This window comes from Entelurus aequoreus, linkage group LG08, assembly GCF_033978785.1.
Source record: "Entelurus aequoreus isolate RoL-2023_Sb linkage group LG08, RoL_Eaeq_v1.1, whole genome shotgun sequence".
NCBI lineage: Eukaryota > Metazoa > Chordata > Actinopteri > Syngnathiformes > Syngnathidae > Entelurus > Entelurus aequoreus.
The window spans coordinates 63,194,270-63,211,800 of NC_084738.1; the positions used below are offsets into that span (position 1 = coordinate 63,194,270).

The 17,531-nt window shown below is 39.3% G+C and overlaps 1 protein-coding gene across 2 annotated transcripts in view; it reads left to right on the forward strand.

Annotated features, from left to right (window-relative positions):
- lamc3 (laminin, gamma 3) overlaps positions 1–17,531 on the forward strand; it is a 326,552-nt gene that overhangs the window by 72,525 nt on the left and 236,496 nt on the right. For both annotated transcript variants that reach the window (XM_062057021.1, XM_062057020.1), the window contains exon 4: positions 17,093–17,223. In XM_062057021.1, coding sequence (XP_061913005.1) covers positions 17,093–17,223 — 131 coding nt within the window. The remainder of the gene's footprint in view (positions 1–17,092; positions 17,224–17,531) is intronic.

Here is a 17,531-nt window from a genome sequence, read left to right on the forward strand (position 1 = left end):
ACCTGCAGAGCACGACAACCAGCATCGTGATCAGCTGAAGGGCCGAAGGGCCGCCCCTCCCTTATATGCAGATCACCCAGTGTGCAGAGGGCCCCATTATGCGTGAAGAAGCCGATGTAAAATGGTAAATAATGAATGACAGGACGCTGGATATGAAATTTTAATGCAAACTTATCCTTAACCCCTCCCTGCTCTGTCACTGATAAGCAGCAGTTCCTTTAACGTTGTCACCTGTGAAGATGTACTGGGCTGGATGGCAGGTGGGAGTTGGGGCAGAAAGGTTATCTGAATTGTGCTTTAATTGTGGAAAAAAAAAATGTTCAAAATTGACAAAAATTGTGTAAAAAAAAAAGAGGTAAAACATTAACAAATAATCCAAATCACAATAGAGACAAACTATAATACAAAACACTGTTCAAAATGGATAAAAACTGTGTAAAAAAAAACAGAGGTCATATATTTAAAATAATTCAAATAACAATATAAAAAAACTATTTATAAAACGCCGTTAAAAATGAATAAAAAATAATAATAAAAAAAAGAGGTAAAATATAAAAAATAAGTTAAATCACAATGGAGACAAACTATATATAAAACACCGTTCAGAATGGATAAAAACTGTTCATTAGGTCCAAAACATGCATTTAATGAGTGAAATACAAACCCCAAAACCAGTGAAGTTGGCACGTTGTGTAAATGGTCAATAAAAACAGAATACAATGAGTTGCAAATCCTTTTCAACTTATATTCAATTGAATAGACTGCAAAGACAAGACACTTAATGTTCACACAGAGAAACATGTTTTTTTTGTTGCAAATAATCATTAACTTACAATTTAATGGCAGCAACACATTGCAAAAAAGTGGTCACAGGTGCGTGTTCACCACTGTGTTACATGGCCTTTCCTTTTAAAAACACTGCGTAAACGTTTGGGAACTGAGGAGAACAATTTAAAAAAAAATTCAGGTGGAATTCTTTCCCGTTCTTGCTTGATGTACAGCTTAAGTTGTTCAACAGTCCGGGGGTCTCCCTTGTGGTATTTTAGGCTTCATAATGCGCCAAACATATTCAATGGGAGACAGGTCTGGACTACAGGCAGGCCAGTCTAGTACCCGCACTCTTTTACTATGAAGCCACGCTGTTGTAACACGTGGCTTGGCTTTGTCTTGCTGAAATAAGCAGGGGCGTCCATGATAACGTTGTTTGGATGGTAACATATGTTGCTCCAAAACCTGTATGTACCTTTCAGCATTAATGGTGCCTTCACAGATGTGTAAGTTACCCATGTCTTGGGCACTAATACACCCCCATACCATCACAGATGCTGGCTTTTCCACTTTGCGCCTATAACAATACGGATGGTTCTTTTCCTCTTTGGTCCGGAGGACGCGACGTCCACAGTTTCCAAAAACAATTTGAAATGTGGACTCGTCAGACCACAGAACACTTTTCCACTTTGCATCAGTCCATCTTAGATGAGCTTGGGCCCGGCGATGCCGGCGGCGTTTCTGGGTGTTGTTGATAAATAGCTTTCGCTTTGCATAGGAGAGTTTTAACTTGCACTTGCAGATGTAGCGACCAACTGTAGTTACTGACAGTGGTTTTCTGAAGTGTTCCTGAGCCCATGTGGTGATATCCTTTACACACTGATGTCGCTTTTTGATGCAGTACCGCCTGAGGGATCCAAGGTCACGGGCATTCAATGTTAAGTGCAGGGATTTCTCCACATTCTCTGAACCTTTTGATGATATTACGGACCGTAGATGGTGAAATCCCTAAATTCCTTGCAATAGCTGGTTGAGAAATGTTGTTCTTAAACAGTTGGACAATTTGCTCACGCATTTGTTGACAAAGTGGTGACCCTCGCCCCGTCCTTGTTTGTGAATGACTGAGCATTTCATGGAATCTACTTTTATACCCAATCATGGCACCCACCTGTTCCCAATTAGCCTGTCCACCTGTGGTATGTTCCAAATAAGCGTTGGATGAGCATTCCTCAACTTTCTCCGTCTTTTTTGCCACTTGTGCCAGCTTTTTAGAAACCCGTTGCAGGCATCCAATTCCAAACGAGCTAATATATGCAAAAAATAATGAAGTTTTCCAGTTTGAACGTTAAGTATCTTGTCTTTGCAGTCTATTCAGTTGAATATAAGTTGAAAAGGATTAGCAAATCATTGTATTCTGTTTTTATTTACCATTTACACAATGTGCCAACTTCACTGGTGTTGTATAAAAATATTTGTCAAATAAAACATATAGCCCTAATAGTCATTGTGGCCCTAAGCAACAGTGTTTAGGCCCTGGTTTCTTCATACGCAATCATTTAAAGTGGGACTTGAATAATCCCTCAAAAAATATGCTTTATTTAAGAAGCTGCAACAAAGTACAACTCATTTAAGATTAATCTTTTTTTTTTTTTGATCATGCAATGTTTTTTTTTATGTTAGTTTTTTTTTGTGAGCGGCACTATTTAAGTCCCTTTGGTTCTTTCTCCTCGAATACTCAGGCTTCCAGACTCGGCTGACCCTTTTTTTTTTTTTTTTTTTTTTTTTTCCCGTCAAGTTATCGACAAAGCCGCGTCAGCGTCATTTAGTCCAAACACCATTAGCCATCGGAACAGCGGGCAAAGTAGAAAAGAGCAAAAGCCACCCAAGCCAAATGCAATCAATTCCTTTCAGGTTCCATCTCTATGGTCCTAAATGGGCTGCTCCCGGCCCTCTGAGTCCGAGTGCACTCCTGGCTCAGACAGCAGCGATAAGGCTTGGCAGGGCGGGGGCACGGAATGAAAAATAAAGAAGCAAGATATAAGTCCCAGTGAGAGGCTATTTCACGTTGGAGCTCTTCATTTAGAGTGGGGGGTCCGCAACACGGTCCACTGGCTGTTCCACACAAAGACACCTTAGTGGGGTTGAACCAATCAGCAACCTCACACACCAGATGTGTCTCTCCGCTGTCACCTTTGGCCTCATCAGGTCATGTCACGGCTTTAACACACAGGTGGTCTCAGTCCTGCCGCCGCAGAGGCATACGCTCCAAACGCGAAAATGATCAAAAACCAACGACACATCAACCACGAAACGAATGCAATGGGAAAATGCCACAAAAAAACAGCAACAATGTGTACGTTTTACAATATAACTAAAACAGTTCATATTTACTAAAACCCTTGTGTAGTGTTCATATTGTTGTTACTCAGCCAGCGTTTACCTTATCCCAATACTCATCTGTTCAGTATTTGAACATAAAAGTGTTTGATTGTGAGGCATTAAAAGCCACAAAATGCAACGGGTCCATCAGACCCATAAACGCTGGCTGAGTAGTACTTTAGGTACATTATGAGCACATGGTGCATTCAGGTGCTCTAGGTACATTATCAACACATGGTTCGTTGAGGTGCTCTAGGTACATTATCAACACATGGTGCGTTCAGGTGCTCTAGGTACATTATCAACAATAGGTGCGTTCACGTGCGCTAGATACACTATCATTGTCAACAATAGTTGTGTTCAGGCGCTCCAGATACATTATGAGCACATGGTGCGTTCAGGTGTTCTACGTACATTATGAACACATGTTGCGTTCAGGTGCTCTAGGTACAGTATATTATCAAAACATGTTGCGTTCAGGTGAACATGGTGCATTCAGGTACTCTAGGTACATTATCAACACATGGTGCATTCAGGTGCTCTAGGTACATTATCAACAATAGGTGCGTTCAGGTGCTCTAGATACATTATGAGCACATGGTGCGTTCAGGTGCTCTAGGTACATTATCAACACATGGTGCATTCAGGTGCTCTAGGTACATTATCAACACATGGTGCATTCAGGTGCTCTAGGTACATTATCAACAATAGGTGTGTTCAGGTGCTCTAGATACATTATGAGCACATGGTGCGTTCAGGTGCTCTAGGTACATTATGAACACATTTTGCGTTCAGGTGCTCTAGGTACATTGTCAACAATAGTTGCGTTCAGGCGCTGTAGATACATTATGAGCACATGGTGCGTTCAGGTGTTCTACGTACATTATCAACACATGTTGCGTTCAGGTGCTCTAGGTACAGTATATTATCAAAACATGTTGCGTTCAGGTGCACATGGTGCGTTCAGGTAATTTAGGTACATTATCAACACATGGTGCGTTCAGGTGCTCTAGGTACATCAACACATGGTGCATTCAGGCGCTCTAGGTACATTATCAACACATGGTGCGTTCAGGTGCTCTAGGTACATTATCAACAATAGGTGTGTTCAGGTGCTCTAGATACATTATGAGCAGATGGTGCGTTCAGGTGTTCTACGTACATTATGAACACATGTTGCGTTCAGGTGCTCTAGGTACAGTATATTATCAAAACATGTTGCGTTCAGGTGCACATGGTGCGTTCAGGTACTCTAGGTACATTATCAACACATGGTGCATTCAGGTGCTCTAGGTACATTATCAACAATAGGTGCGTTCAGGTGCTCTAGATACATTATGAGCACATGGTGCGTCCAGGTGCTCTAGGTACATTATCAACACATGGTGCATTCAGGTGCTCTAGGTACATTATCAACACATGGTGCATTCAGGTGCTCTAGGTACATTATCAACAATAGGTGCGTTCAGGTGCTCTAGATACATTATGAGCACATTTTGCGTTCAGGTGCTCTAGGTACATTGTCAACAATAGTTGCGTTCAGGCGCTGTAGATACATTATGAGCACATGGTGCGTTCAGGTGTTCTACGTACATTATCAACACATGTTGCGTTCAGGTGCTCTAGGTACAGTATATTATCAAAACATGTTGCGTTCAGGTGCACATGGTGCGTTCAGGTAATCTAGGTACATTATCAACACATGGTGCATTCAGGTGCTCTAGGTACATCATCAACACATGGTGCATTCAGGCGCTCTAGGTACATTATCAACACATGGTGCGTTCAGGTGCTCTAGGTACATTATCAACAATAGGTGTGTTCAGGTGCTCTAGATACATTATGAGCAGATGGTGCGTTCAGGTGCTCTAGGTACGTTATGAACACATTTTGCGTTCAGGTGCTCTAGGTATATTATCAACACATGGTGCGTTCAGGTGCTCTCGGTACATTATCAACAATAGTTGCGTTCAGGTGCTCTAGATACATTATGAGCACATGGTGCGTTCAGGTGCTCTACGTACATTATGAACACATGCTGCGTTCAGGTGCTCTAGGTACAGTATATTATCAAAACATGTTGCGTTCAGGTGCACATGGTGCATTCAGGTACTCCAGGGACATTATAAACACTAGGTGTGTTCAGGTGATCTAGGTATATTATCAACACATGATGCGTTCAGGTGCTCTAGATACATTATGAGCATATAGTGCGTTCAGGTGCTCTACGGACATTATGAACACATGTTGCGTTCAGGTGCTCTAGGTACAGTATATTATCAAAACATGCTGCGTTCAGGTGCACATGGTGTGTTCAGGTACTGTAGGTACATTATGAGCACATGGTGCATTCAGGTGCTCTAGGTACATTATCAACACATGATGCGTTCAGGTACTCTTGGTACATTATCAACACTAGGTGTGTTCAGGTTCTCTAGGTACATTATCAACACATGATGCGTTCAGGTGCTCTAGGTACATTATCAACACATGGTGCCTTCAGGTGCTCTAGATACATTATGAGCATATAGTGCGTTCAGGTGCTCTACGTACATTATGAACACATGTTGCGTTCAGGTGCTATAGGTACAGTATATTATCAAAACATGCTGCGTTCAGGTGCACATTGTGCGTTCAGGTACTCTAGGTACATTATCAACACTAGGTGTGTTCAGGGTCTCTAGGTACATTATCAACACATGATGCGTTCAGGTGCTCTAGGTACATTATCAACACATGTTGCCTTCAGGTGCTCTAGATACATTATGAGCATATAGTGCGTTCAGGTGCTCTACGTACATTATGAACACATGTTGCGTTCAGGTGCTCTAGGTACAGTATATTATCAAAACATGTTGCGTTCAGGTGCACATGGTGCGTTCAGGCACTCTAGATACATTATCAACACATGGTGCCTTCAGGTGCTCTAGATACATTATGAGCATATAGTGCGTTCAAGTGCTCTACATACATTATAAACACATGTTGCGTTCAGGTGCTCTAGGTACAGTATATTATCAAAACATGTTGTGTTCAGGTGCACATGGTGCGTTCAGGCACTCTACTAAACCGTCCCATGTGTCGTGTCTGTAGGAGTGTTCGCATGCATATTTGCACATGCTATCGTAATGTAATCAAGCTAGCGTCGTTAGCTAACATGTTTACAAGTGTCTGTGTTGGTAGTATTAACTTACAATGGCATTTTTTTTGTATTGTTTCGAAAATTCACCAAAAACCTCACCGCGGAGTTATTGAGTCTGTTTAGCCGATCGGAGAGCTAGCTTCCGCAGCTAGTGGGTCCATGACGATGACCTCTGTTTTGTTTGGTCAGCCGTTTTACTGCCTTGTTATAGGTACCGCTTGGAAACAATTAAGGTTTACAAAAACTTTCGGACCGGTATACATCTGCGGCTAAAATATGTAAAAATATGTATTTCTTCTCAAATTTAAAACAAATACCTTTAATACCTATAGCCCGGAAAGTATGGTACGAAAAAACAAAAACAACAGCAACAATGTGTACGTTTTACAATGTAACTACAACAGTTCATATATACTCAACTGTCCCATGTGTCGTGTCTGTAGGAGTGTTTGCATGCATATTTGCACATGCTATCGTAATGTAATCAAGCTAGTGTCGATAGCTAACACGTTTACAAGTGTCTGTGTTAGTAGTATTAACTTACAATGTCATTCTTCTTGTGTTGTTTCGAAAATTCACCAAAACCTCACCGCGGAGTTATTGAGTCTGTTTAGCCGTTTGGAGAGCTAGCATCCGCAGCTTCTGTTTTGTCGTACTAAAACATTTTGATCAATTTTTGAGCGTAATGTTCTATATTCTCAATGGAACATTTAAAATGTTGGTGTTGTTTACTTGAGACATAATGCCATCATACACTTATCTCTTATGTTTGACTGCCATCTACTGGTCACACTTATCATTACACCATGTACCAAATAACATAGCTTCCAGGCAGGTAAGCTCAACCAAACGTAGTCCTTGCATTAGACGCACCGGGTTATAAGGCGCACTGTCGAGTTTTGAAACAAAAAAAAAAGGATTTTAAGTGCGCCCTATAGTAAAAAAAAAAAAGATTTTACGCCTTATGGTCAAAAAATGATTTTAAGTCAATCAATCAATCATTGTTTATATAGCCCTAAATCACAAGTGTCTCAAAGGGCTGTACAAGCCACAGCGACATCCTCGGTACAGAGCCCACATAAGTGCGCCTTATAGTCAAAAAAAAATATTTTAATTGCGCCTTCTAGTCAAAAAAAGGATTTTAAGTGTGCCCTATAGTTGAAAAAAGGATTTTAAGTGCATCTTAGAGTAATAAAAAAAAGGACTTTAAGTGTGCCTTGTAGTCAAAGAAGGATTTTAAGTGTGCCTTATAGTCAAAAAACTATTTTAAGTGCGCCTTATAGTCAAAAAGGGATTTTAAGTGCGCCTTATAGTCAAAAAAAAGGATTTTAGATACGCCTTATGGTCAAAAATGGATTTTAGGTGCGCCTTATAGTCAAGAAAGGATTTTAAGTGCACTTTATAGTCAAAAAAATTATTTTATGTGCGCTTTGTAGTCAAAAAAAAGGATTTTAAGTGTGCCTTAGACAAAAAAAAGATATTAAGTGTGCCTTATGGTCAAAAAAAGGATTTTAAGTGTGCCTTATAGTAAAAAAAGGATTTTAAGTGTGGCTGATAGTCAAAAAAAAAGGATTTTAAGTGTGCCTTATAGTCAAAAAAGGATTTTGAGTGCGCCTTGTAGTCAAAAAAAATATTTTAAGTGCGCCTTATAGTCAAAAAACGGATTTTAAGTGCACCTTATAGTCAAAAAATGATTTTAAGTGTGCCTTATAGTCAAAAAAAGATTTTAAGTGCGCCTTTTAGTCAAAAAAAGGATTTTAAGTGTGCCTTATAGTCAAAAAAGAATTTTAGGTGTGCCTTATAGTCAAAAAATGATTTTAAGTGCGCCTTATGGTCAAAAAAAGGATTTTAAGTGTGCCTTATTGTAAAAAAAAAATATTTAAGTGCGCCTTATAGCAAAAAAAATTTAAAGTGTCCCTTATAGTCAAAAAAATGGATTTTAAGTGCGCCTTATAGTAAAAAAAAAAAAAAAATAAAAAAAGGGATTTTAAGTGCGCCTTATAGTCAAAATTAAGTGCGCCTTATAGTCAAAAATGATTTTAAGTGCGCCTTACAGTAAAAAAAAATATTTTACGTGCGCCTTATAATCAAAAAATGATTTTAAGTGTGCCTTATAGTCAAAAAATGATTTTACGTGCGCCTTATAGTCAAAAAATGATTTTAAGTGTGCCTTATAGTAAAAAAAAATGATTTTAAGTGCGCCTTATAGTCAAAAAATGATTTTAAGTGCGCCTTATAGTCAAAAAATGATTTTTACGTGCGCCTTATAGTCAAAAAAATGATTTTAAGTGCGCCTTATAGTCAAAAAATGATTTTACGTGCGCCTTATAGTCAAAAAATGATTTTAAGTGCGCCTTATAGTCAAAAAATTATTTTAAGTGCGCCTTATAGCCAAAAAAAGATTTAAAGTGCGCCTTATAGTCAAAAAAATGGATTTTAAGTGCGCCTTATAGTAAATTTAAAAAAAACAATTAAAAAAAGGGATTTTAAGTGCCGCCTTATAGTCAAAATTAAGTGCGCCTTATAGTCAAAAAGGATTTTAAGTGCGCCTTATAGTAAAAAAAATATTTTACGTGTGCCTTATAGTCAAAAAATTATTTTAAGTGCGCCTTATAGTAAAAAAAAAAAAAGATTTTACTTGCGCCTTATAGTCAAAAAATTATTTTAAGTGCGCCTTATAGTCAAAAAATGATTTTAAATGCGCCTTATCGTCAAAAAATGATTTTACGAGCGCCTTATAGTCAGAAAATGATTTTAAGTGCGCCTTATAGTCCGGAAAATACGGTAGATGTTATTCAAGTTAAGACTTTTTTTAAATGTTCATGCTGTCAAACAGGTTATTTCTATTTGTGTTATTATAACTGTTGTGACTTCAGACTAAACCCATCTTCCACTATGTGTGGCACAAGTCGATATTAGCGACCTGACCAATAAACGAGTTTGATAGATTCTAAAAAAGTTCTCCCGGAGAAATGCATCGCTCAGCAAAACTTTGCTTTTAAATATGCACCTTTTTTTTTAATCATTCTCGGGCAATGCAATAAAACTTTTACAATTCTGTCGGGGTCATTGAAAACCTAAAAACCCGCAGCCAACTTTCCCGATTTTGACCACCCTGGCATACTTTTTTCTTTTTTTTTTTTTTTTTGATGTTGTGCTTTTATTATTCCCACGGGTGCCCGCTTTCAAAGGCAATCCCGCATTAACGGCGCCGAGCAAACTATTTGTCCCCAGTGATGGATCGTCTGTCTCCGGCAATTTCAGCAAAAATCTCTGCATGTTGACTCTGACTGCAGCAGCCACCTGAAGCCAATGGCAGTCTGCGAGGTATGAAACCTAAAAAATATATAAGCCATTTGAGGTGGCTCACTAGCCTTCAGTCCTCCCTAGTAAACCAAAAAAAAGGGGTAAAAAAAAAAAAAAAGCCTTTTTATTTATTTTCTTTTTTGGCAGAAATCCACGGGAGTGCAAATAAATCAGCCCTGGCGAGGCTGAGAATGCTCAAAAAGCAAAGGTGTTGTACGCTCTCCTAATCGCTCCTCCGAGACTAAACGGGCTCTAATTGTGCGTCTAAACGGGATTAAACGTGAAAAGCCGTGCACAAACAAGCAAAGGGCCGCAGCTGAAAGGGTCTCTCCTCTGCAAAATGTCACCCGAAGTGGAGTTTGCATGATGGTGAAACACCGCGGTGCTTTTGAGTCAAGGATGAAGGTACCATTTTGATGGTTTTAATTTGGTAAAAACAAAAAAATACCATACTTTCCGGGCTATAGAGTGCACCGGTATTAAAGGTATTTATTTTAAATTGAACAATAATCATTGACTTGGAATTTAATGGCTGCAACACATCGCAAAAAAGTTGTTACCACTGTGTTACATGGCCTTTCCTTTTTTTAACAACACTCAGTAAATGTTTGGGAACTGAGGAGACCAATTTTTGAAGCTTTTCAGGTGGAATTATTTCCCATTCTTGCTTGATGTACAGCTTAAGTTGTTCCAACAGTCCGCTCTTAGGCTTCATAATGTGCCACACATTTTCAATGGGAGACAGGTCTGGACTACAGGCAGGCCAGTCTATTACCTGCACTATGTTACTATGAAGCCACGCTGTTGTAACACGTGGCTTGGCATCGTCTTGCTGAAATAAGCAGGGGCGTCCATGATAACGTTGCTCGGATGGCAACACATGTTGCTCCAAAACCTGTATGTACCTTTCAGCATGAATGGTGCCTTCACAGATGTGTAAGTTACCCATGTCTTGGGCACTATTACACCCCCATACCATCACAGATGCTGGCTTTTCAACTTTGCGCCTATAACAGTCCGGATGGTTCTTTTCCTCTTTGGTCCAAAGGACACGACGTCCACAGTTTCCAAAAGCAATTTGAAATGTGGACTCGTCAGACCACGGAACACTTTTCCACTTTGCATCAGTCCATCTTAGATGAGCTTGGGCCCAGCGAAGCCGGCGGCGTTTCCGGGTGTTGTTGATAAATGGGTTTTGCTTTGCATAGTAGAGTTTTAACTTGCACTTACAGATGTAGCGACAAACTGTAGTTACTAACAGTGGTTTTCTGAAGTGTTCCTGGGCCCAAGTGGATATATCCTTTACACACTGATGTCGCTTTTTGATGCAGTACCGCCTAAGGGATGGAAGGTCCGTAATATCATCGCTTACGTGCAGTGATTTCTCCAGATTCTCTGAACCTTTTGATGATATTACGGACCGTAGATGGTGAAATCCCTAAATTCCTTGCAATAGCTGGTTGAGAAATGTTGTTCTTAAACTGTTGGACAATTTGCTTGTGCATTTGTTCACAAAGTGGTGACCCTCGCCCCGTCCTTGTTTGTGAACGACTGAGCATTTCACGGTAGCTGCTTTTATACCCAATCATGGCACCCACCTGTTCCCACTTAGCCTGTTCACCAGTGGGATGTTCCAAATAAGTGTTTGATGAGCATTCCCTCAACTGTCTCAGTCTTTTTTGCCACTTGTGCCAGCTTTTTTGAAACATGTTGCAGGCATCAAATTCCAAATGAGCTCATATTTGCTAAAAAAATAACAAAGTTTTCCGGTTGGAACGTTAAATATCTTGTCTTTGCAGTCAATTCAATTGAATGTAAGTTGAAAAGGATTCGCAAATCATTGTATTCTGTTTTTTTTTTAATCAATTTACACAACGTGCCAACTTCACTGGTTTTGTATAAGCAGCCAGGTTTGGATGTCAAAGGCCTGTTCTCATCATTCTAAATCCAATGCCATATTTTTTTGCTAGAAACTTCAAAAACGACCCTTTTTTTTTTCTAGGGGTGCCAAAGACCAAAACCAAGAATCAGACAAAGAAAAAAATCTCTCTTGCTCTTCAGTTCAATTTCCCTCTTCTTTTCTACTGTTGAGGGACTCCTGGCTCCCAATTGCTTCCCTTTTTAGTGAGTCTTACTTTTATCTTCTTGTTTGCTTTTCCATGTGTTTGTTATCCGCCTCCGCTTTCTTCTCCCGCCGTCCCGTCTTTACCTTTGGTGCGGGCTCAAACAGCAGAGCGCGAGTCCTATCAAGGATAGGAGCTAAGCCAAGTGCTGCCCGGTTTACTGAAGGGCTGCCGCAGTCTCAACCCTTTTTCTTTCCAAATATATTCAAACCTTCTGGTTTTTTTTCCTAAACGCTGCTTTTAGACTTACAGGCGGTTCTCGTTACGGCATCTCCTAGTCCAGGGGTCACCAACGTGGTGCCCGCGGGCACCAGGTAGCCCGTAAGGACCAGATGAGTCGCCCGCTGGCCTGTTCTAAAAATAGCTCAAATAGCAGCACTTACCAGTGAGCTGCCTCTATTTTTTAAATTGTATTTATTTACTAGCAAGCTGGTCTCGCTTTGCCCGACATTTTTAATTCTAAGAGAGACAAAACTCAAATAGAATTTGAAAATCAAAGAAAATATTTTAAAGACTTGGTCTTCACTTGTTTGAATAAATTATTCTTTTTTTTTTTTTACTTTGCTTCTTATAACTTTCAGAAAGACAATTTTAGAGTAAAAATACAACCTTAAAAATGATTTTAGGATTTTTAAACACATATACCTTTTTACCTTTTAAATTCCTTCCTCTTCTTTCCTGACAATTTAAATCAATGTTCAAGTAAAAAAAAAATTTTATTGTAAAGAATAATAAATACATTTTAATTTAATTATTCATTTTAGCTTCTGTTTTTTCGACGAAGAATATTTGTGAAATATTTCTTCAAACTTATGATTAAAATTCAAATAAATTATTCTGGCAAATCTAGAAAATCTGTAGAATCAAATTTAAATTGTATTTCAAAGTCTTTTGAATTTCTTTTCAAATTTTTGTTCTGGAAAATCTAGAAGAAATAATGATTTGTCTTTGTTAGAAATATAGCTTGGTCCAATTTGTTATATATTTTAACAATGTGTAAATTGGATTTTAACCTATTTAAAACATGTCATCAAAATTCTAAAATTAATCTTAATCAGGAAAAATTACTAATGATGTTGCATAAATTCTTTTTTAAATTTTTTTCAAAAAGATTCGAATTACCTAGTTTTTCTGTTCTTTTTTTCGGTTGAATTTTGAATTTTAAAGAGTCGAAATTGAAGATAAACTGTTTCAAAATTTAATTGTCATTTTTTTCGTGTTTTGTCCTCTTTTAAACCGTTCAATTAAGTGTAAATATCATTAATTATTAATAATAACATAGAGTTAAAGGTAAATTGAGCAAATTGGCTATTTCTGGCAATTTATTTAAGTGTGTATCAAACTGGTAGCCCTTCGCATTAATCAGTACCCAAGAAGTAGCTCTTGGTTTCAAAAAGTTTGGTGACCCCTGTCCTAGTCCCTATGCACGCCAATAAATGATCAATATTGCATGAAAAGAAAAGTACCCTACTTTCCGGACTATAGAACGCGTTGGTGTATAATGTTTCCATATATTAGTCGCACTGGACTATAAGCCGCAAATATATATTTGCAAATAAATGATTAAATCAGACAGATTTTGTAAATGTTTATTTGCATACCTTAATTCAGTGTTTTTCAACCACTGTGCCACGGGAGATTATCTAAATTCACCTATTTGGGTTAAAAATATTTTTTGCAAAGCAGTAATTATAGTCTGAAAATTATGTGTTGTTGTTGAGCTCGGCGGAGTAACCGTGTAATACTCTTCCATATCAGTAGGTGGCAGCCGGTATCTAATTGCTTTGTAGATGTCGGAAACAGCGGTAGGCAGCGTGCAGGTAAAAAGGTGTCTAATGCTTAAACCAAAAATAAACAAAAGGTGAGTGCCCCTATGAAAAGGCATTGAAGCTTAGGGAAGGCTATGCAGAACGAAACTAAAACTGAACTGGCTACAAAGTAAACAAAAACAAAATGCTGGACGACAGCAAAGACTTACTGTGGAGCAAAGACAGCGTCCACAAAGTACATCTGTACATGACGTGACAATCAACAATGTGCCCACAAAGAAGGATAAAAAACAACTGAAATATTCTTGATCGCTAAAACAAAGTAGATGCGGGAAATATCGCTCAAAGGATGAAACTGCTACAGGAAAATACCAAAAAAAGAGGAAAAGCCACCAAATTAGGAGCGCAAGACAAGAACTAAAACACTGCACACAGGAAAAGAGCAAAAAACTCATACGGCGTGATGTGACAGGTGGTGACAGTACACCTACTTTGAGACAAGAGCTGTAGTAATGCATGTTTGGTTATGGTTTAAAGTCATATCCAACAATTGCGACAACGACTTTTTACTGTCAACTGAGTTTCGTTTTCTAGCGAAAATGCAGAAAATGTGCCTTGACTCAGAAGGTCAAAAAACACTGCCTTCATTGTTTCCAAACGCTGTCTGTGACGCGGCAGTAAAACGGCTGGTTAAACAAAACAGAAGTCAACGTCGTGGACCCACAAGCTGTGTAAGCGAGCTCTCCAATCAGCTGAACCAGGGGTGTCAAACTCATTTTAGCTCAGGGGCCGCATGGAGGAAAATCTGTGCAAACGCGGGCCAGACTATTAAAATCGTGGCATTAAAACTTAAAAAAATAAAGACAACTTCAGTTTGTTTTCTTTGTCTTACTTTGGCCCAAAAAAAAAAAAAAACATTCTTAAAATATTACAATAAAAATATCAAAAAAACTACCAGCAGGGGTAAAGTTTAAATCCATGAAGGAATGAAGAAAGTGAATGAGTTTATAACTGAATAAATGTACATATGCATAAAAATATGTTTTCTTTTCTATTATTGTTTTTAATGAGTTACGTAACGTTTATGGCAACGTTTTTCCAAAAACACAATATAGAATGTGAGATATAACAGGATAATGCATACATTTATCATTTGTTTTCAAAACGGTTACAATTAAGTGGGACCCCAAAAATGTACCGTGGGACCCCATTTTCATGACTTGATGGGGTCCCTGGGAGCCCGTTTTGAAACTTCCTAGCGCCAACACTGATGGAGTATTGGTGCGTGCAAAACAGCAGCAGGCGGCTGTGGCGTGCGGGCCGGTTCTAATACTAATCAAATATCATCCGAGGGGCCATAGATGATTAATTTTTTCATTGTTTTATTTTATTTCATTTTCATTTTGTTTTCTTTCTGCAGCTTTTTTTAATTGTATTTTTTCATTTGTATTATTTTATTTTCATACTTTTTTCTGCAGCTTTTTTAATTGTATTTTTTAATTTTTTATTTGATTTGATTTAGATATTTTTTTCTTTCTGCAGATTTTTTAATTGTATTTTTTCATTTTTTATTTTATTTTATTTTCAAATGTTCTTCTTTCTGCAGCTTTTTTAATTGTATTTTTTTATTTCATTTTATTTTCATACTTTTTTATTTTTTGCAGCTTTTTTTAATTGTATTTTTAAAAAAAAAAATTATTCGATTATCATATTTTTTTCTTCCTGCTGCTTTTTTTAATTGTATTTTTTAATTTTTTATTTGATTTGATTTTCATATGTTTTTGTTTCTGCAGCTTTTTTAAATTGTATTTTTTCATTTTTTATTTTATTTTATTTTCATATTTTTTTCTTTCTGCAGCTTTTTTTAATTGTATTTTTTTATGTTTTATTTCATTTGATGGATAGTCGAACCTCGGATTCAGGAGGGACAGTGTGGTTTTCGTCCTGGTCGTGGAACTGTGGACCAGCTCTATACTCTCAGCAGGGTCCTTGAGGGTGCATGGGAGTTTGCCCAACCAGTCTACATGTGTTTTGTGGACTTGGAGAAGGCATTCGACCGTGTCCCTCGGGAAGTCCTGTGGGGAATGCTCAGAGAGTATGGGGTATCGGACTGTCTGATTGTGGCGGTCCGCTCCCTGTATGATCAGTGCCAGAGTTTGGTCCGCATTGCCGGCAGTAAGTCGGACACGTTTCCAGTGAGGGTTGGACTGCGCCAAGGCTGCCCTTTGTCACAGATTCTGTTCATAACTTTTATGGACAGAATTTCTAGGCGCAGTCAAGGCGTTGAGGGGATCTGGTTTGGTGGCTGCAGGATTAGGTCTCTGCTTTTTGCAGATGATGTGGTCCTGATGGCTTCATCTGGCCAGGATCTTCAGCTCTCGCTGGATCGGTTCGCAGCTGAGTGTGAAGCGACTGGGATGAGAATCAGCACCTCCAAGTCCGAATCCATGGTTCTCGCCCGGAAAAGGGTGGAGTGCCATCTCCGGGTTGCGGAGGAGACCCTGCCCCAAGTGGAGGAGTTCAAGTACCTCGGAGTCTTGTTCACGAGTGAGGGAAGAGTGGATCGTGAGATCGACAGGCGGATCGGTGCGGCGTCTTCAGTAATGCGGACGCTGTATGGATCCGTTGTGGTGAAGAAGGAGCTGAGCCGGAAGGCAAAGCTCTCAATTTTCCGGTCGATCTACGTTCCCATCCTCACCTATGGTCATGAGCTTTGGGTTATGACCGAAAGGACAAGATCACGGGTACAAGCGGCCGAAATGAGTTTCCTCCGCCGGGTGGCGGGGCTCTCCCTTACAGATAGGGTGAGAAGCTCTGCCATCCGGGGGGAGCTCAAAGTAAAGCCGCTGCTCCTCCACATCGAGAGGAGCCTGATGAGGTGGTTCGGGCATCTGGTCAGGATGCCACCCGAACGCCTCCCTAGGGAGGTGTTTAGGGCACGTCCGACCGGTAGGAGGCCACGGGAAAGACCCAGGACACGTTGGGAAGACTATGTCTCCCGACTGGCCTGGGAACGCCTCGGGATCCCCTGGGAGGAGCTGGACGAAGTGGCTGGGGAGAGGGAAGTCTGGGCTTCCCCGCTTAAGCTGCTGCCCCCGCGACCCGACCTCGGATAAGCGGAAGAAGATGGATGGATGGATGGATATTTTTCTTTTCTGCAGCTTTTTTTAATTGTATTTTTTCATTTTTTATTTGATTTGATTATCATATATTTTTCTTTCTGCAGATTTTTTTTAAATTTTCCTTTTTTCTTTTTTTAGTTTATTTAACGTTCTTCTTTTTTCATTGTTTTATTTTTTTATTTTTCATGTTTTTCTTTTCTGCAGCTTTTTTAATTTTATTTTTTTCATTATTTATTTTATTTTCATATTTGTTTCTTTTCTGCAGCTTTTTTTAATTTTATTTTTTTCATTATTGTTATTAATCTAATTTTATTGTATTTTTAATGTTTTCCTTTTGTAATTTCAAATGTTCCTTCCAGACTTTAAAAAAAAACAAAAAACATCTTCAAAAGTCACACTCATGAAGTCCCTGAGTGACGTTTCGGGAAGCCATGTTATTTGCAAAAGCGTATTTATGCGCAATTTTTTATTTCTTTTTTCCAGGAATGGGTGACGGCCACCGACCTGCTCATCTCGCTGGACAGGCTGAACACCTTCGGGGACGAGGTCTTTAAGGACGCCCAAGTGCTGCGCTCCTATTTCTACGGCATCTCTGACTTCTCTGTGGGTGGAAGGTAAGCGAAGAAATCCTACGCCGCTGTTGCTTCTGAGTCTTGCTCGTGTCCTCTGGTGGCTTCGAAGGAATAAAGTGAAAAACCAAAAAGGTAGTCTGGTCACACACCGTTGTGGGACGGCATTCCACTCCACAATTGGCAGGTTGGTCACAGCAAGTCTGAGACGATAACGCATTTCGGTGGAGGGCAGAACTGTCTTACAGGCCTTAGTTTCTACTCCCGAATTCTGGTGTGAAAACACCACGCTGTGGGGGCGAGGAGTCACCCCGCAGGCGGCCTTGTTTCTCCAGCGCTGCTGTTTGTGAGGG